This window comes from Rhinatrema bivittatum, chromosome 3 (assembly GCF_901001135.1).
Source record: "Rhinatrema bivittatum chromosome 3, aRhiBiv1.1, whole genome shotgun sequence".
NCBI classification, from domain to species: Eukaryota; Metazoa; Chordata; class Amphibia; order Gymnophiona; family Rhinatrematidae; genus Rhinatrema; species Rhinatrema bivittatum.
The window spans coordinates 75,583,049-75,604,171 of NC_042617.1; the positions used below are offsets into that span (position 1 = coordinate 75,583,049).

At 43.3% G+C, this 21,123-nt stretch overlaps 1 protein-coding gene across 8 annotated transcripts in view; it reads right to left on the reverse strand.

The window, feature by feature from the left end:
- FBXO11 (F-box protein 11) overlaps positions 1-21,123 on the reverse strand; it is a 268,336-nt gene that overhangs the window by 29,786 nt on the left and 217,427 nt on the right. For 6 of the 8 annotated variants that reach the window (XM_029593387.1, XM_029593381.1, XM_029593380.1 and 3 more), the window contains 5 exons: positions 19,910-20,032; positions 19,717-19,802; positions 2,554-2,630; positions 2,325-2,468; positions 1,148-1,189 (listed from right to left, as the gene is read on the reverse strand). In XM_029593387.1, the coding sequence (XP_029449247.1) occupies positions 1,148-1,189; positions 2,325-2,468; positions 2,554-2,630; positions 19,717-19,802; positions 19,910-20,032 (472 nt within the window). The remainder of the gene's footprint in view (positions 1-1,147; positions 1,190-2,324; positions 2,469-2,553; positions 2,631-19,716; positions 19,803-19,909; positions 20,033-21,123) is intronic. The other 2 variants (XM_029593383.1, XM_029593382.1) reach the window with 1 other exon arrangement.

The window sequence follows — 21,123 nt, forward strand, 5'->3', positions numbered from 1 at the left end:
CCTCCTTTGAAGCTGGCCTCCGGGGCATTCCATTCCAGGTCAATCAGTTATTGTATGGCCTGCAGCATTGGAAAATAGCATGAGGCCTGACGAAGACCAACCAGAACTGGGTTCGTCTTTGGCTCCGCTGTGGAACTTGTGCCAGGAATGGCCAGCGTCTTCAGGCTGAGAGATACGAGATCTGGCAGCTCATCTTTGGAGAAGAACCGCATCATAGTTCGGTATGGTTCCATCCCTGGAGGGATTTCCCCTTCCTCCAGGGAGTCAGGCTCTTCCCCCGAGGTGTCTGTGTCCCCTAGGGGGAGGCTTTTGCCCGGCTGGGGCACGTCTCAGGGGATCCGAGAGGGGCTTGGAAGGTCTTGCACATCTGGTGGAGACTGTGGCTGTATTGCAGGCGGCACAGATTGTGCCTGGACAAAGGTTTGTAGCCCTTTGAAGAATTCCACCCAGGAAAAGGTCCCTGGGTCCATATTGAATCAAGTGGAGTTCCCCGAGGAGCCCATATGAGGAGGAGCTGGGTCTGAGATATAGAGGTCCGGGGTACTATCGTTGGTGGAGCCGGATTCCTCTACTGTCTGGAAAGGGCCTTGCTTCGGTTCCCCCTGAGTCTCTTCGCACTGCAGGCATAGGGCAGAGGCCACTTCGGGTTGCGCCACTCTCAGGTGGCAGGCTGGGTAGAGGGCTTGTCCCTTGCCTTTCTTGGCCGGCGGTGCCATGATTTGTGCGCGTAGAGTGGCTCAAAACAGTCTGTGCGCATAGTTGCGCGCACCGGGAGACTTAGTTGTGCGCTCCGGGTGCACTGACGATGTGCGTGCAGGATGCACAAGATGTGCGCTTAGCGGGGATGCGCGCGCCGCTATGCGAACGGCACAGATGCGCACGCCGCTGTGCGCACGGCTCAGTTATGCGGACAATACGGCAAACAAGGGGGCGGAAATGGCAAATGGCACAGATGACCAAGCGGGAACGATGGTGAAAACCCCCCCCCCCCCCCCCGGAGGGTCTCCACGAGTGTGGACCCTTGCACCAGATCGGGGTCTAGTCCAGATGGGGCTGCTCAACCCGATTTAACAGACACCGGAAGGACGATCTGTGCGGGTATCCGAGCCTCGGAGACCGGAGACTTTAAGAAAGTTTTCTACCTTACCTTGTCTCGGCGCTTCCCGGTCTCGTGCTGGGCGGTCTCCGGCTGCAGGGGGAAGAGGGAAAATACCTTCACCGCCGCGCTTGGTATTGCACCCGCTGCCTCTCAGCCACTCTGGGGGCTAAGTCCATGCTGGGAACCGGCTACCGGACTGAGGCTTGCCTCTGAGGGATCTCTGAAATCACCTCAGGAATTCTCGACTGGGGAAGGGACCCTTAGGTATCACCGCAGGACAACAGGGCTCGTCTTGTAGAGGTAAGATTTCTTTCTTCTTTGGTTTGGATTTTCTAACACTGTGCAAGGGTATGTAGTGTCCCTAACTGCTTAGGAGACTGAGAAATACTGAAGAGCTAAGCTTCCTGCACGGGTATATGTAGGCTGACGTCAGATTGAAATCTGACTCAGTCTCCCAACTATCAGGAGTACACTATACCCATTGGTCCTGAATCCATCTGCTACACGCTAGGAAATTGCAGGTTAAGTTTTCTTGCTCTTCAGGACTTTACATCAAAATAATCTGCTAAAAATGTACTCAAGCTGTTTCTTGGCCCTATTGTTTCCTCAGCAGATCATATTTTCAGCTCTCCTTTCTTTATTGTTTCTTACATTTTTGTATAAAGGCATAACTACTCTGTTTCTACCATGCCATGTTTAAAAAGTCGACTCAATATTTATTTCAGCTATATATGCTGTACCATTTTTGGTGACGTGAATCTCCTCCAATTCCTGGGGTTCCCCATGAACCAAAATTCTCCCACCACTCCTTCACTAATCCGTGCATGGCAGCAACAATCTTCCAACCAGGGAACACAGATTGCTACATCCTTCAGAGTCCCCCCTTTGAGATAGTCATTAGGTATTATTCTTCAGCAATGTCAAGGATTCCCTCCCAGGGACTATGAAGTCTCTGCAAGCCTTAACACTTGAGTTTGGAAATATGGGTCTTAAGCATAACAGCAGTGGTCCACCAAAATACTCTCATGTACTTTGGGTCTGAAATGAAATCAAAACTTGGGAGAGGGTAGGAAGGAAATAATAAGCTAGTGTGTCTATTCAAGCTTCTAACAGAAAGCTGCATATTTTATCATTTTCTAAACCCTCATTTTTTAGGATCTGAATGTGGTCTCTAAAAATTCCTTAATAAATAGGATCCTTCAGGTTAAAAAAATAAATAAATTACCTCGACCTCCATTAAATATGCAAATGCCCCCATCTCTTCCATCATGGATTTTATTTCTTCGTAACGTAGGGTTACTGTCTGTCTTAATCCAAACACCAGCCATTGCATTATCAAAAATTTCGTTGTCTTCTATAAATCCAAGCCCTGAGTGGGAAAGAGAATCCTTTTAAAGAGCTGTAATTTAGATAATATTATTGATATCTTAATTACAAAATAAAGAGAGACATACCAGAATTATAAACAAGAATGCCGCCATTTTGACCTCCCCAGATTTTATTACGCCTGATTTTGGGATTGCTTCCAGTTCTATTAAAATGCACAGAAAAAAATTAAATTAAAACATACGTATTCCATTTCAAACACTTAGTTAACAAATTATCTAACGCCTGTCAGGACAGTGTAGCCTAGTCATTAAAGCACAAGAGTTATATAACCTAAAGTCATTTAACCTCAACCTGTGCTCAAATTAGAGTAATTTTTATGACATTATATGAATTACTAGTTAAAAGGGAATCAAAGTATTTGAACAGAGATAAGATGAGACTGTTATAAGATTATAAGGAATTTCTACCAAATCTTTAACAGTCTCTTTGCAATCTGATCCATATAAAGCTACAGATCACCTGCTGGCCTAGCAGACTAAAAGCCAGTCATCTAGTTCACAAGATACCTCCTTTCTTAACGTCTCTTCCCTCTATCCAAGCCCTTCCCCAGTAATGCTAGAGGCATAAAAATATTGAGAGAGAAAAAAAAGACAAATTAGAATATAAACGTAAGGTAAAATTTAAACTTACCTATTAATTTCCTTTAGTCTGCCAGACAGTCCAAACAAATGGTTTATGTCCCCCTCTGCCAGCAGATGGAGATGGAGGTCTGGTACTGCTTTCTGCTTGTTATGTTTGGCCAGCCACAGGACAGCCCCATGACCGACCTCATTTACTCCAAATGCCACCAGGACCTAACTTCACAGCAGAACACCGATGAACTTCTCCCCGTGGCAGACCACCACCAGAGCTGCTGCCTCCTGATCCCTCCATAGGCTCGCGGCCGACATCGCTTCATTTAAAGGGCACATGATGGGAAAAGGCTGAGGCGCCTATCAATGACATCGCATGACTTGGCTTTACATTAGAGATTGCCTGATGCCCCTACCTTGCCTCAGCAACGGGTCTCCTATCTAGCAGTGCATGTTGCAGAGTTCCTGATTTCCTTCCTTGTCCAGCCTCTCTTTTCTCATCCAGCCTTGCCTTCCAGTTCAGCCTTGTCCAGCCTCATTTTCCTTATTTGTCCTGACCAGTATCTTCGTCCACCCTTGGCTTCACCCTCCAGACTTGAGCTCTTGCTTGGACTTGCCGATGATTGCCTGTCGCCAGGACCTGACTCCTCGCCTGGATCTCACTATTCTTGCTCACTTCCTGCCCCAATTTTTGCTCTTCTCTGACTCTGCTAAGCCTGCCACCTGCTCTGACTCTAGTGAGTCTCTGGACCCTAATTACCACCTCTGCCCTATGGACCCACCTAAGTCCTTTCAGCCACCAGAATCCAAGGGTTCAATCTGCAGAGGTGGTGGCTTATAAATGTGAAGCTCCAGACTGTCCTGCTACAGGGTGCATTCGCCAGCTGCCAGCGAGGGCCTTGGGGATTCGTCCTCGGGGCTGCGTCAACTACACTGCAGTACTAAGGGCTCACCCACCCGCTGCTCCTTATAAATTGCTGAGGCCATAAGCTCACTGGACTAGCCTCCTGCCTCTACCATTGCCAACCTAGGACACCAACTTCAATAGCAATTGGACTAGCTAAATACCATGGTTGGTTATCTTCAGGCCATTGCGGCCCAGCCTGGTATTGCTTGCACCCGGGCACCCGTGGTGCAGCCAGCTACTCCCACGCTCCATTTGCCTCCGCTGTCACAGTATGGTGGCAATCCCAGAAGCTGTAGAGGTTTTCTTAACCAATGTCAGATGCAATTCGAGTTCCAGGCACTCTTGTTTCTGACAGACCGAGTCAAGTTAACCTATATTCTTTCTTTGCTGGGTGGCACTGCATTGGCTTGGGCTTCCCCCCTTTGGGAAAGGAATGACCCACTCTTGGGGGATCTGGCACGCTTTCTGCAAGAGTTCCGACAAATATTTGACGAGCCAGGTCGCACGACTTCCAAGGCCTCTGAACTCCTGGTCTGTAGAGGAATATGCGGTACATTTCACACCTTAGACTGTGAACTCCAATGGGGCAACGACAGCCTGATTGCAATCTTCTGACAAGGACTTTCAAAACGCATTAAAGACAAACTGGCTGCCCGAGACTTACCAGCTATCCTGAAGGGCTGATTAGCCTAGCCGTTCAACTAGACCTAAGGTTCCAGGAACGGGCCAAAGCCCCATACCTCTTGCTCCAAATTTCCAGTGGCATGTAACTAACCACTCATCTCCAGAGTCAAAACCACTGCTAATAGCAGCTATCCACGTGGATCATGACAAGCTCTCTATTGACAAGAAGCAGAGGCGCCGTACTCTTAACCTCTGCTTATACTGTGCCATACCTGGTCATTTCACAAGTAGTTGCCTGAAGAAGCCAAGAAACTCAAGGATCTAGACCTGGTGGGAGAAGCCACCCTAGCTCATCCTTGCACCTCTCCACAACTACTAGTCCCAGTACATTCGTGTCGATGCTCTTGCCTTCCTGGATACCGGTACTCGTGGCAGCTTTATCCATGAGGCTCTGATCTAACACTATAAAATACCCAGTTCCCTTGAACACCCCACTCTGGATAACATCCATTTACAGAAAACTCCTGCCTGGACAATTACAAAAATCACAGTACACTGACTATGCAAACTGGGATCCTGTATCCAGAACAAATCACCCTCTATGTTTTTCCCAAGGCAATCAATGCAATTATTCTGGGCCTGCCATGGTTGCTGCTACATCAGCCCCATAGTCTGGGCCACAATACAAATTGCCAATGTCTCTCCTGCAGTACCTGCGGCCCACATAGTCACTTCAGAACTCTCAGTATACCGACTTCGCTGATGTTTTCAGTAAACAGCAGACAGAGGTCCTGCCATCTCATCACTCCTATGATTGTGCCATAGACTTGATCCCTGCAAGGTTCCACCCAAAGGCAGAGTATGCCCACTTTCTGCTCCAGAACACAGGCTATAACTAAATACATTAAAGAGAACCTTGCCTGAGGCTTTATGCGTTCCTCTTCCTCACTTGCAGGGGCCAGATTCCTTTTTGCTGGGAAAAAATATGGGTCGTTAAATCCCTGCATTGATTATCAGGGTTTTAACTCTATTACTAAGAAGAATCGATATCCTCTTCCCTTGATCTCTGAGCTCTATGACTGTTTCCGGGGCACACAACTATTCACCAAGCTGAACCTTTGGAGGGCATACAACCTGATCAGGCGATGAGAAGACGACCACCTTTAACATTTGTGTCGGACACTATGAGTAACTAGTAATGGCCTTCAGGTCGGGCAATGTCCCTTCAGTCTTCCAATTTAAAGTAAATGAGATCTTCCCGGACCTGCTGTGCTCCCATGTGTTGGTTTACCTGGACATTCTAATCTTCTTGAAGTAATTGTCCGAGCACCGACATCATGTGACACAGGTCCTTCAAAGGCTCCATGAGCACCATCTCTACACTAAGTTAGCGAAGTATATCTTCGAACAGGAAAAACTTCCCTTTTTGGTATATACTGTCTCACGTCAAGGCCTTCAGATAGACCCACAGAAATTAAAAGCCATTTTGGAGTGGCCCCAGCCTGTAGGCCTCACGGCGCTACAACACTTCCTGGGATTTGCAAACTACTACAGGCATTTTATCCCTGATTACTCCTCCTTGGTAGCCCCACTCACAGGCCTTACGAGGAAGGGCTCTGACACCCAGAATTGGACCTTGGATGCTATTCAGGCCTTTGAGCAGCTGAAAAAGGAGCTCACTCTTCATACATGCTTATACCATCCAGATCTGTCTAAGTCATTCATCTTAGAGGTAGATGTGTTTACTTGGCGTAGACACTGTCATCCTACAACATAACCATAACTGTACTCGCCTAATTTGCTCCTATTTTTCAAAGAAATTCTCTCTAGGAGAGAATTATACCATTAGTGATCATGGTGACATCTACTGAAAGGGGCTAAGCATTCAGTAACTATTTATACTATTCACAAAAAGCCTGAACATTTGGCACAAGCTCAAGAGGTTAAACCCCAGGCAAGCCCACTGGTCCTTGTTTTTTAGTTGGTTCGACTTCAAGCTGCGGTTTCAGCCCGCTGATAAGAACTGTCAAGCTGATGTTCTCTTCCAGTCATTAGATGCTGAAGTAACTCTGGAACTCCCACAGCATGTAATTGACCTGGCCAAGATTGTGGTTGCTGCCACTTTCACAGGTGCCCCGATGCCTACGACAAAAGGTTCCTGAATGGGCATATGACACCAGTCTATCTAATCACCTGGGTATTACCCGGACATTGGAATTAATCGTGTGACATTACTGGTGGCCTTAGATGAAGGCAGCTGTGCAGAGTTACATAGGGTCCTGCCCTACTTGTGCCATGCATAAAAGTGTCAAAGCATGACTGCGGAGGTTGTTACAGCTGCTGCCAGCTCCCACAGAGCCTAGACCCATTTGGCAACACATGAGTGATTGTGGATAGATTCTCAAAGATAGTGCATTTCATTCCTCTTCCCAGACTCCCATCTGTGTTTGAATTGGCTAAAATCTTTCTGCAACACATTTTCCGCCTGCATGAGCTGCCACTTCACATCCTCTCTGACCGAGGGGTTCAGTTCACAGCCCGATATTGGAAAGGCCTGTGCAGAAAGTTTGGAATTACATTGGATTTCACCTCCACTTATCACCCTCAGAGCAACGGATGGGTGAATCAGAACCTCAAGGGCTTCCTCCAGGCCTTCTTCAACCAATGGCAAGATAATTTGGCCTCTCTCCTTCCATAGGCTGAATTTGCCATAACAATCACATGAATAATTCCACAGGATCACCACCCTTTTACATAGTCTTTGGGCGCCATCCCCATGTGCCTAGGCCAGTTCCTATCACTGACAATTGCTCAGCAGCTAATCTCATGGGATAGGAGCTCCAGAAAGTCTGGCAAAAGACCCACCTTCTTCTGGACAAAGCAGCAAAACATTCTAAAGAATAAGTCAACAGAAAATGACATCCTGCACCTCAGCTGTGCCCAGGAAGTCTAGCTTGGCTTAGCATCAAAAACCTAAGACATGTCTTCTATGAAGTTGGCCCCATGCTTCATAGGACATTTTCCTGTTTATAGAAAATTGAATCTTGTGGCATACAATCCTTGAGGATTCATGACAGTCTATGTTTCTGTATTGCAACCAGCCATTCTGTCTTGGCTGGGCATACTGCCCTTCCGGGCCCCTGAGCTGGCCAGCAAAGAAGATACCCAGTTCAAGGTACAAGATATTCTAGATATGCATAGAGTCCAAAATCAATTACAGTACCTCACTGCTTGGAAGAATTATGGACCAGAGAAAAACTCTTGAAAGTCAGTCTCTAATCTGCAAGCTCCGCAACTACTCAAAGATTTCCACAAGAGTTTTCCCAATAAGCCCAGACCCAGAAAATTGGGAAGGGAGCTCGGGAGAGGGGGTATTTTTACGTTTGGCCAACCGTGCATACCCCAGATGCTACCGGGCCCTACCTTCGCGACAGAACGTCACCAGACTCCTCCCTGAAGCAAGATGCCGCCAGAGCTGCCACTTCCCAAATCCCTCCAAAGGTGCATACGCCAGACGTCGCTTCATTTAAAGGGTTTGCTGTGGGCAAAAGGTCATGATGCCCATTGATGACATCACACACCTTGGCCCTATATTAGGGCTTGCCTGACTTCCCTACCTTGCCTCAGCAATGGGTCTCCTGCCTAGTAATATGTGTTGCAACATTCCTGATTTTCCTGCCTTGTCTTCTCATCCAGCCTTGCCTTCTACGCCAGCCTTGTTGAACCTTGCCTTCCACTTCAGCCTCATATTCCTTAATTGTCCTGTCCAATATCTTCAGTGTGTCTTCATCCACCTTTGACCTGACCTTCTGGACTTGACCTCTTGCTTGAACCTAACCACGATTGCCTGCCACCTGGACCTGATCACTATTGCCTGGTGCCTGGATGTGACCCCTTGTCTGGATCTCACTATTCTTGTCTACTGCTTGGCCTGACCTTGGCCTCTCTCTGACTCTGCTAAGCCTGCCACCTACTCTGACAAGTCTCTGGACCCTAGTTACCACCTCTATCCTAGGGACCTGCCTAATTTCTGCCAGCTGCCAGAATCAAAGGGTTCAACCTGCAGAGGATGCAACTGGTAAAGGTGAAGCTCCAGACTGTCCTGATACAGGGCGCATTCACTAGCTGCCGGCGTAGGGCTCGGGATTTCACCCTCAAGGCTGCATCAACTACACTGCAGCACTAAGGGCTCACACACCTGCTACTCCTTAACAATTCTTCAGTACCCTATGTCAGAGCTAAGACGAACAAAAACAATTGCTTGCTTTGGTTTCCAAATCACCACAACCAAAACCTGATGCAACCAAGAAACTTCTCTCCATGGTTATTAACCCAGAAATCAGTTAATCCCTATACCAAGGTCATGATTAAGCCAACTACCTTCAAAGTGGGAAACAACATACTTGCTGCTAATTTTCTGTACTTGTCAACAGAACCTTTGATCATTGTGGCTTCCCTCGATGGGTTCTGGACTGGTCTGGCAGGACTAAATGAAAGAAAATTAACAGGTAAATTTAAATTTCACCTTCCTTATTGATAAGTCTACGCTAGACCAGTCCAAACAAGTGGGTATACCAAAGCTCCACCCAGACTGGGTGAGAGGAAGCCAAAATATCTCTTTGGACCTTTATGTCCACGGTGTAGCCTTTTCCAGACGTCATACCCACACTGAGGTTCTTAGAGCAAGGATACTCTATTGTTTAAATATGCTACTTGTCAAAATTGTCTAATTTTAGGAAACATTCTTTTGTGCAATTCTTTGCTGGAAGGCTACCAGAACATTCTCCACTGCTCTCATTTCTAAAATATTCATAATGCAGTTTTTTTTTTTATGCAATAGAAGTCTTTGGGTTGGAAGTCCCAGCAAAGTGGCTCTTCATCTGGACAAACTTGTCTGTATAAATGAAAATCTATTTTTATTTATTTTGAAACAGTAGTTACTTCTCCTGCTCCTTTGTACTTCTAGCTTATTCTGAACAAAGGCTGGGATCGGGCATCATGAGCCTTCATTTACAACTACCTGGGAATTTTCCTCTTTTTTATCATCTCTCTAACCCTGCCATTCCTCCCCTTCCCCCAAATATACTGGGTATGGTTATTGAAGTGATAGTTCTGGGCCAGGGGCCATATACCACGGCTCCCTTCAGAACCGTGCAATCATAGGCCCCAAATCTGGCTGCATCTCCAGCTCCAGCCAACCCAAGGTATGTTAGACCCAACTCGGGTATTGAATTGGGAACCTTCCACATGCGCAGCATTGCCACTGAGCCACCTGGCCAGTTCTCAATTTCTTCATAACAAGGATTCTCCTTTCTCCCTAGTCTATTAGGTCAGAGACTGGACAATAGCTGAAAACTGCTGCATCCTCTCTCAGCACTTTCCATTACTTTAGCAATAGATATAATGTTTACATACGGAAAGAATCAAAAGAAAAAAACCACCAAACTCTGCCAAACAAAAAATTACAAACTCACACCATGGATGCCAATTAAAGGTAAATGAAATATTCCATATCAAAAACCTTTAATATTGTATAAGGGCTATCATATTATAGCATAATTAGTTCTTTAAAGATAAGATATCAATTCATAAGAACCGCTTCATTTTCAATAATAGCCAAAGCAATAAAGTGCAAAAACGTGGCATAAATAGAAACACAAATAACAGTGTCACTCATCTTTTTCTTAGTAGATGTAAAGCTCAGATATCAGGCTTTTAGAAACTGTGTTATAATCCATGATGCAGCTAACTTGTGATGTTCAAAAAAGAAGAAAACAGAAGATCCAACAGTTCTAATGTTAACAATACAGTCGAGTTTGGATAATCACATCACCTTCTATCAGCAGCTTAGATTTCCAGAACGCTGAATGAGTTTTCCTGCAAAATGGTAACCTGTATAAAGTATGAATGAATGATCACATGGTCTTGCAAGTCTATCGCAAAAAAAAAAAGTCATTTAAATGTGCCAGTCATAATTAAATGCAGTAATAAATTACAAAAGAGATTCCTACGCCGCATCTAAATTGAGACCTTAGGGTTACATAGTTTGTAAAGTAAAATTCCATCACTGTTCACATTCAGCCAAAAAACAAGAACCGCCTCCACTATGATATACAATCCATCATATTAAATCAAGAAAACCATGACCTCTCTCTAAGCCACACGAAACAATGGGTGCAGACAGTTTTAGTAGTAAGACAACTTTTTGTTCAATTAAATGGGTCTTAATCATATGAGTAATCTTCCCCATATAGAGTAATGTGCATGGACACTGAAGAATGTACATCACACATTTGGATGTACAGTCAGTGGAGTGTCTTGTGATAAACTTGTCCAGAAAAGGATATATAAATTGGAAAATGACTACAGTGAAGAACACATGCAGCAATTGCCACAACTCTCATGTCCACCATGATTTAAACTTTCTGCAACACATTTCATATAAACTAAAACAAGCTGATTACTCAAGTTTTTCCCTCTAGTGTAAGCAACAATGCTTTGAGGTTTTTTGGCTAAAAATGTGAACAATGATGGATTTTTACTTTGCACACAATCTATCCCCAAGATCTTAATTTAGATACAGAGTGGTAATTTCTTTTGTGATTTATTACTGCATTTAATTATGATTTGCACAGTTAAAAGATTTTTTTTTTTTTGCGATACGCTCCAATGACCATGTGACCATTCATTCATACTTTATATGGGTTACTTTTTTGCAGGAAGACTCATGCAACATTCTGGAAGTCTAAGCCTCAGAAGCAGATGACATGATCATCCAAACACAGCTATACTGTGTTAAAAGATCAACAGCTCTGATGTTGTTTTCTTCTTTTTTGATAGCTGTAAGTTGGCTGCATCATGGATTATAATATCTAGTTTCTGAAAGCCTGATATCTGAGCTGCACATCTACTATGAGAAAAATGACACTATTATTTGTTTTTGGATTTTTATCACATTTTTGCACTTAAATTTTATTCATAACCTAAGAATAAAGTGGTTCTTATGAATATATATTTTATTCTTAAAGAATTGATTATGCTATAATATAACAGCCCTTATACAATTTTAAAGGTTTTTGATGTGGAGTATTTCACTTTTCTTTAACTGGCAATCCTCGGTGTAAGTTTGTGATGTTTACATCTGGAATATCCCATGCTATCATCTCTGTCATTACTGCCACGAAACACTGTAAGCATAAAACAACCTTCCTGAGTTGGTACATCATGCTCATTCTCTGGCCATATTCAAATCCTGCCTAAAAACCTATCTTCTTGATCATAACCTTGATTTTAGTCATGTTTACTGTACAAAATAAATTTCCTAAAATTATGTTTTGTCTGTGCCCAATCCTCAAAAAGCTCTCTAATTCACATATAAACTAATAAAGTGGAAAACTTTCTAGCCTTTAGAAGAGTAGCCACCACCGCTTGCAAATATCCTCTCTTAACAAATGTGCCTTTTCAAGGGCACAAAGCCTAAGACAAAATCGATCCAAGTAGACCCAGATTTTATACAGGCAACTCCTTGAGAGACAGAAGCTTCATGGGCCTTCTGAGCTTCACACTCATTATCTGCCTACTAAGGATGCTGTGGCAAAGATGGAACTACTAGAATCAACAGACATGGATGTTCTGAGATTCTCTGACACACTCTCCATATTATGGCCCATGGATGAAATGCACACAGGACTGTTCCTGTCGGCCAGGTCTGAACCAGAGCATCGCTCCCAGAAGAAAATTTGCCTCTCTTCTGGATGAAAAATTGATGCTCTGATGCAATCTTGAAGGCTGCCATAAGGTCCATTATTGGAACTCCCCATCTGGCTACAATTTGGTCGAACTCGAGACAGATACCAATCCCCTGGGTCGACTAAATTGCTAATGAAATAATCCACCTGGATACTGTCTACACCAGCTATGTGCGACGCTAACAAGGTCTTCAAATTCTTTGTTCGTCCAAATGAGAAGCAAATCCACCTGTAACACCATCTGAGAATTATTGGTTTCTCTGTGATGACTTATAAATGCCACTGCTATGATGTTATCTGACATTAACATGGCTCCCTGGGTCATTAGTAGAGTCACAAATATCAGCAGAGTCAATTGAATCGCTCTGGCTCCTATTGTCTCCCTTCGGGCTTCTACTGTTTCTGAGTCAGTTGTCCCAGATAGTGTGTTCTAGACTGTTAGACTGCACTCAATTATCACTATCACTGAGTCCAGGGCTGTCAGATCCACTCCTAGCTCCATGATTCTGCAATTTAATCTCCATTTTCATCTTGTCCTGCTGGATTACAGTACTAGGAATGCCATCCAGAGAGCAAAATTCTGAAATGGTCCAATGTGCGCCCTCGTCCAGGGTACCAGGTCAAACGCTACTGCCACTGAGCTGAGAAGCTGAAGATAAGACCATATCGCTTGACTCCTGGTGGATAACACCATAAGGGTTTGGCAACCCAGCTCCTGGTTTCTTTGCTTCATAAGCCAAACACAGCCTATCCTTGTATCTACTTTGCTCCCAGTTAATCGAGAGTTTGGGACAGATGTAGACTACCCTTGAGAAAACTAACTTCCTAAACCAATTCTTGCAAAAATCAAACTACTCACTGAATGGTCAGTACACTTGCAGAAGTGATTCTGCCCTCATTAACCAGTCGCCCAGAAAAGGAGAATGAAACTCCCTTCCTTGTGTAAAGTCACCACATCAACCACCATCATCTTTGAAAAGGTCCTTGGGACTATGAAAATGCTAATTCTAGGGCAGGGCTCGAAGCTGTAAATGCTGATCCAGGAATGTAAACCAAAGTAAACACTGATCCATCCTTATTGTAATGTGAAGATAAGCCTCGCTAAATCCAAGGTCATCAGGAATACTTCCCTTTTCACTACTGAAAACACAGTTTTCAATCTGATTAGGTTACTTTCATGAACCCTTTGACACAATTCAGAGCTAGCAAGGGACAAAAAGACTCTTACTTCTTGGGAACCACAAGAGAAATGGAATAAAGACCTAATCCATCCTGTTCCCTAGGAACTGGGACCATAGCCTTCAAGTTGAGACGTCTTCCTAGTGTTTCTCTTACAGCTTATCTCTTCTTGATAGTACAAAAGGGTAAACCATAAAAGTGTCCACAATGGGATGGGAGAATTCCAGAGTGTAAAGAGGAGGTTGCGGGAAGGGAAGGAAGAAAGGAAAAAAATCCAAACCGGGATCATCAAAGAAGCCTGGAAGCCCATCCCCCCACCTCCACGTTCCAGATTGTTCAACCAAGGAAGGGAGCTCAAGGCTTTCACCTCAGGAGTCACTCTTACTGTTAACCTCTTAATCATGGTCTCTGCTTAATGGAGGAGGTAATAAATTCGTCTTTCAGTCTCCATAATTTTCCTTTTCGGCCTACTAGGCCTCAGTCCACAGCACATGATACTCCTACCATCTGCTGGAGCACAGAATACGGACAGGTTGAGGTCAGCATGGATGCATATCAGGAGTGACATCAGCAAACATGTTTTATTTCTGTCTCCATCTGATGGTCAGTGAGCATAACCTATTCGTCTGGATTGGTCTGACTGGATGAAGAGGAACAGAGGATAAGGATCCTGCTTCTACAAGCCAGCGGATCAACACAACTGAGAAGGAAATACAGTAGAAATAAACCAGGGAGGAAGAAATCATTGCAGAAACTCTTCCTACAAAGACTTGCATTGGTCGCCCCAGCCAGCAGGTGTTACTGTACCCTATATGGTAGACTAGCATAGACATGACAATGTTTAAAGATTCTAGCTTCAACACTACTGATGTCCCTTCCTTAGGCCAACAGCTCTCAACTAAGTCCTTGCGACCCACCTAACCAGTCAAGTTTTCAGAATAGCCACAATGAATATGCAAGAGACAGATCTGCATACATTGCCTCCATTATATGCAAATCTATCTCACGCATATTCATTTTGGATATCCTAAAACTCCAACTGGCTAGCTATGTTCCAATAACAGGGTTGAGAACCCGTGTCTTTAAGCCAGTTTGGTAAATTTGTTATGTAGATCAACTCCATTCATTTGGTTTGTTTCAAACAAATTTTAATTTATGTTTTATGTGTTCATTTGTTTACCATTAAAGTCAATGGGGGAAGCAATGCAGCCTATTTTGGGCTCCAAAAGTGGGGTCTTCTCATAAGTCACCGATAAAGAACAAAAGTAGGATAAAGAATGGCATCAATGCACCATGAGAGGTGCAAAGCAGCCCCCTATAGTGCCAAGAACACACCAAGGTGTAGATTCTAGAATATGACAAGAATAGAGAGACAGCAAAACCCTCAAAGTGCAAAGTCTGGATATGGCAGCAATGCTGAATGGAAGAAAAGGTGTAAGATAAGGGGTTTAGCAGCAAGCCAGAGTGGCATGGGAGATATATGTCTTCTTGAAGCACTTGTCAGATTTAGTACAAAAAAATGATCTGTCATCAGTATCAATCTTACGACATAATCTTTTACACATTCCCTAATTGAAATTTATCTTGCTGCTAGGTGAACTTTTGGGTTACCTGTGAAATTTGCTTTCCTAATCGAAACTTTTGTCACAATCAGAACAGGACAATGGTCTCTCATCAGTGTGGCCTTCCTGGTAATTTGTGAGGTTTGCTTTATTAAGAAAGCTTTTTTCTATATTCTGTAGCTCAACAGTCTTTTCTCTTTGACCATTATCTGGTGCTGCATTAGATCTCACTTCCTACTGAAATCCTTCCCACATTCACAACATGTAAAAGGTCTTTATGCATATATTCTGTTGTTCCTGCATTTCTTCCTTATTTATTTATTTATTAAAGGTTTTTATATACCGACTTTCTTGATACAAATCAAATCGGTTTACATCGAAACAAGTAGTAACTATTACCAACCAAAACTAGAGACAATTTGAAAGGAGTATAAAGTTACATTATAACAAGGATGTGTTAACTTGGAATAGGAAATAAGAAGGGGCACGGAGAAAGAGTATAATATACAATGGAGTATATGAGGGAGGCAAGGAGCAGTCCTCATGATAATTTATAAACGTCCTCATAATAATTTATATACATGATTTAGCGCTTGTTTATATGCATAATTGCTAGAACAGTTTTAAGTCAGGCTGTTGGACTGGTGTCGGGGAAGGCACGGCAGAACAGCCATGTCTTTAATTTCTTTTTAGAAGTTAGTAGACAAGATTCCTGCCTGAGGTCCGGAGGCATGGTGTTCCAGATGGAGGGACCTGTGATGGAGAATGTCTGGTCTCTGATATTTGAGTGTTGTATAGCTTTAATAGGAGGTACATGTAAGGATCCCTTGTAGGCATCCCTTAGAGGTCTAGCTGTTGAGTGCAGTTTGAGGGGGTATAGCAGATCAAGGGGGGGTCTGATGGTGAATATATTTGTGGATAATTGTAAGTGATTTATGAAGAATCCTGAATTGTACTGGGAGCCAATGAAGATCTTTTAGAATGGGAGAGATATGCACTCTCCGATTGGTATTCGTCAAAATTCTCGCCGTTGCATTTTGGAGTAACTGGAGGGGTTTTACAGTGGAGGCCGGGAGTCCTTGCAAAATGGAATTACAGTAGTCGATTTTGGAAAACAGAATGGCTTGGAGGACAGATCTAAAATCATAATGGAATAGGAGCGGTTTGAGTTTATTTGAGTACTTGTAACTTGTAGAAGCACTCCTTTGTAGTATGTTTTATGAATTGCTTTAGGTTCAAGTGACTATCAATAATGACTCCAAGATCTCTAGCGTGGGATGTTTGTATGTTGGTCTGGAGCTGGTGTTGAAAGGAACTGCCTTCAGGAGTGATTAGTAATAGTTCTGTCTTGGAAGTATTGAGCACCAGATTGAGGCTTGAGAGGTGATGATTTATCGTTTGCAGATGAGAGTCCCATAACTTGAGTGTTGATTCGAGTGAATTGGATATTGGGATTAAGATTTGAACATCATCTGCATAAATATAGAACTTGAGTTTCAGGTTTGTGAGTAAATGGCAGAGAGGGAGAATGTAAACGTTGAACAGTGTAGGCGATAAGGAGGAGCCCTGGGAGACTCCAAATGGGGCGTTGGTGTGAGAGGATTCCTTGTTCTTGATTTTAACCTTATAGCCTCTATTGCTAAGGAAGGAGTCAAACCAACTAAGGGCTGCTCCTGTAATACCTATGTCTGATAGACGGTTTAGAAGGGTATTATGATTTACCGTATCGAAAGCTGAAGAGATGTCAAGGAGAGCTAAGAGGAATGATTGTCCTTTATCAAAGCCAATGTAAACTTGATCGAGGAGTGATATGAGGAGTGTTTCGGTATTGTGTTCTTTTCGAAAACCATATTGTGATGGGTGAAGAATATTATGGTCTTCTAAATAATTTGAAAGTTGTTTATTTACAATTTTCTCCATGATCTTAGCTACAAACGGGAGATTTGATATAGGGCGATAGTTAAGGTTGACCGGATCCAGGTTCGGTTTTTTTTTGAGTATGGGTTTGAGTGTGGCCATTTTGAGAGCATCTGGGTATATTCCTTGTGAGAGGGAACAATTGATAATATCGGCTAGATATCTGGAGATGTATTCTGGTATGAGAATCAGATTTGGAAGGTATTTGGTCTAGTGGATGGGTTGAAGGCTTCAATCTTTTTATCAGGTTTTCCACCTCTAAAGTGTGAGTAGGGTCAAAGGAATCCAAGCTTATGTCTGTGTTCCGTGGGTGGAGGGTATTCCGAGGCAGTGAGTTTAGGTTGGTTGGTAATCTAGCCAGGGTGTTTTTTGTTCTGAAAGAATACAGCAAGATCGTTGGCTTTCGCTTGGGCTGTGTCGTCTGGAATAGTAGGGGACAAAAGTAGGCTACAGACAAAAGTAGGCTACAGACAAAAGCTTCCTTCTGAATGAGGATTTTATTATAGTCTGTATACGTATATTTTGTGTCTTCATTAACAGATCTCTGCTGTGATTTCAGAGTTATAGGATCCCTGAGGAATGTCGCACATAGATCATGCACACATCTCATTTTTCTATGATTGCTCTGCTCTTCCCCTGTGTGTATATTACTGGCACTTTGCTCATACACATGAAAATTCTCAGCTGAATTCCCTTGTCATAGTTTTGCCAGCTATGCATTCTCCCCATGCCAAAAGTTCCGCCTGCTATTTTATTTATTTATTTAAAGTTTTTGTATACAGACATTCGTTAAGAAAACATCACATTGGTTTCCATGGAACAAGAAAGTAGCCAACAGGGCTTTACAATGAAACTGATAATAGAACTGGGGGAGGGGGGGGGGAGGAGGAGGGGCGAGGGGAGGGGGGGCGGGAGGGAGGTAACCAGGGTCTTTGCTGTACAATCAGTAAACGCGAAACATAATTAAGTACAAAGGTATAGAATATATACAATAATAATACAAGGGGGGGGGGGGTGAGTTAAGTGGAAGAGTTATGGGTCATATGTAACTTTCTTCCACCAAGGGTCCTTAGCGAGCCTTACTCACAATGCTACTAGTGGCTACGAGTTACCTCCTCACTAGTCACACCATGCCTCAGCCTCATCTACTTAATCCAGCCTGCACAATACCTCAGTGTCCCTTCAGTGAGTCACCTTGGCTTTCTGACCTGGCCATTCTTACTTGATTATCTTGTCTTGCTTTGCAGCCTATCTAGGCTTCCTACCTTTTCTTGTGGCTCTTTTGGCTTCTTGGGCCTCTATGCCTTTCTGCAGTGGTCCCCAACCCTGTCATGGGGGCCCACCAGCCAGTCGAGTTTTCAGGATATCCACAATGAATATGCATGAGAGAAAATTATGGAGGCAGTGCATGCATATTTTCTCATGCATATTCATTGCGGATATCCTGAAAACCCGACTGGCTGGTGGGCTCCCAGGACAGGGTTGGGGCCCACTGCCTTACCCTTCGGCCTCCAGGCCTGCGCTAAGTTCTCCTAGCCAGCCTTGTGTCCATTTTAGCTTCCCTGTTTATCGTTGCCTGTTCTTTCTATATCAGTTCTTATCTAAGCCCTGTCCTTGTTCTTTCTTGTACTGCCCAGTCCAGTTCCTTGTCTGTTTCCCAGTTCTTGTCCTTGTCCTTGGTTCAACCCTATCTGTATCCAGTCCCTGCCTTCCCCTCAATCCCTGGTTCCAGCTCTCAGCCATCTGTATCCTGTCCCAATCTATGCTCTGTATCCAGCACCCAGCCAGTACTTGGATCAGTCAGCCAGTACCTGTGTCCAGTCTATGCCTTCCCTCAGCTTCCATCCAGCACCTGATCCCTGCACATAAGCTCCCAGTCCATGTCTGCACCATAATGTTCTGCCAGAGACAAGTCCTACAGGCCCTCAGAACCCAAGGGCACAATTTGTGAGGGAAGGGGTTGGTTAGGCAGAAGACCAGCCCTAGTCCAGACCTGTGGTCCTCCACTGGCTCCTCAGGGGTGCTCCCTGACTCCAGCTTGCTGTTCTGTAACATTCCTGCTGAATTTCTATGCTTCTTTTCTGAGACACATTTATTCCTGTACTTTTTTGCCTAATCAAACAAGAGGAAGTATCCTCTTTTTGCCTTTCTGGTAACATCTTATTCCCTTCCAGATTCTCACTGAGCTCCCAGTGATAAATCCCCGTCTTATGTTTCTGGGATCATCTTTTTCTGCAGATTGGAGAGTTGCATGGGATAAACACAGGGGATCCTTAGTGGCTGAAAGATGAAGATGAAGGAAAGGTGTAAACCATGTTAATTGGGATATCCCTAAGGAATAAAAAACTATACAAAATAAAATAAATAAAAATAAACTTGCTGGGTAGACTGGATGAACCACTTGGGTCTATGTTAGGATGATGCAAAATTTTGTACTTTAAACATTCTTTAGTCTAATAGAAGGTATCATATCTCTATCCAATTACTTTGTTGGCTCTCATTTTACTTTTGCCAGGCTTTGCCTCCCTTTCTATGTATTGTGACATCAACTCATATGACAGAGGTAGAAAGAGATACACATATGCACCTACATGACATACTAAAGGAAGATATTTAAAAAGGCTTCCTAAAAAAACAATGATTTGACAGCAATAGGTGTAGGAAAATATGGCTAAAATTATATTAGTACTTGTATACCTATAATGAAAAACAATTTTACCTTATTTGAACCCCAGAGTACATATGATTATAGATGTCATTGTCTTCAAGGACTCCATGTCCATTGTCATAAAAATAGACGCCAACCTGATAAATATATATATATTCAAAGAACATTAGTTAAAAGATCAGAAAAACAGAATAAAGGTTATTTGAAATCACATGGATGATGTATTGTAACTAGTTTAACCCACCTGTTTACCACTGTGTATTCTGTTTCGCCTCAGCACTGGAGTGCTTCCTGTTGTCACCCAAACGCCAGCCAAAGTGTTACTATAAACTTCATTTTCTTCAATCACGCCTTGACCTTTTTCATGCTGAATTAAAAATGATAGGTTAAGTGTCTCATCCTTGGGAATTCTTTTATTAGAAGAAAAATATGACATTTGACAGAAACTGATTGTTAGATTTCTATTTTGGTTGAAGCTTTTTTGCAGTAATGTTGAGAATACTTACCTGGTAATCTTCTTTTCCTTAGTGTAGACAGATGGACTCAGAACCAATGGGATAGTATCCCATTGGTTCTGAGTCCATCTGGCTACACGCCAGGAAAAGCAAAGTTGCTCTCCTGTAACAGGTGTTCTCCATAAACAGCAGAGCAAAACTGCCACACAAGTGGGGTCACATCACAGATTGGGCAAATCTGGACATGGTCTCTCAGAGCTCAGAAAGGCAAGAATCTGAGCATGCACGGGAATTCCCACATGAGTCTCCTCAGTCTCTTTACTAGCTGATCTTCAACTCTATGGGGAGAAGGGAGGGACTGTGGGGCTATTTTACCCTAGGGAGAACACTTATTACAGGTGAGCAGCTTTGTTTTCTCTGTGAACAAGCACGCAAATATAGCCACATAATTGGGGATTCCCAAGCGAAGGGATGCTGTGAAAAAAAATTTAATGCATCTTATGACTGATAAGCAACCCAAGAACTGTGTTGGAGGGGAAGTTGAAGGTGTTAATTGAATAAATTTTTTAAAACTATTTGACCAAAAAGTACTGTGAGTGAGGCTGTTCTTCCAGACAATAGCATTTGGTAAATGTATTTACTGAAGACAAAACAGCTTTACAGATGCCCCATATTGAGGGTGATCCAAGAAAAGCTACAGACATTGCCATTACTTGAATCTGATGAGCTTTTCAATTGGCGGAAGATTAACATTTGCATCCTTATAGCAATGAACAATGCCAATTACAACACCAGGCAGATAGTGTTTTGTGACAGGTAGATCCTGCTTGTTTGGATCATAAATAAATAGAGATGTTTTCCTGTAAGGTCTCGATCTGTTCAAATAAAATGGAGAGCTCTTCTGTAATTCAGGTTATGGAAGTTTTGCTCTCCTTTATTAGAATATTTTTTTGGGGAAAAATAGGTATAACTGACTGGTTTAAGTGGAATTGTCTCACCATTT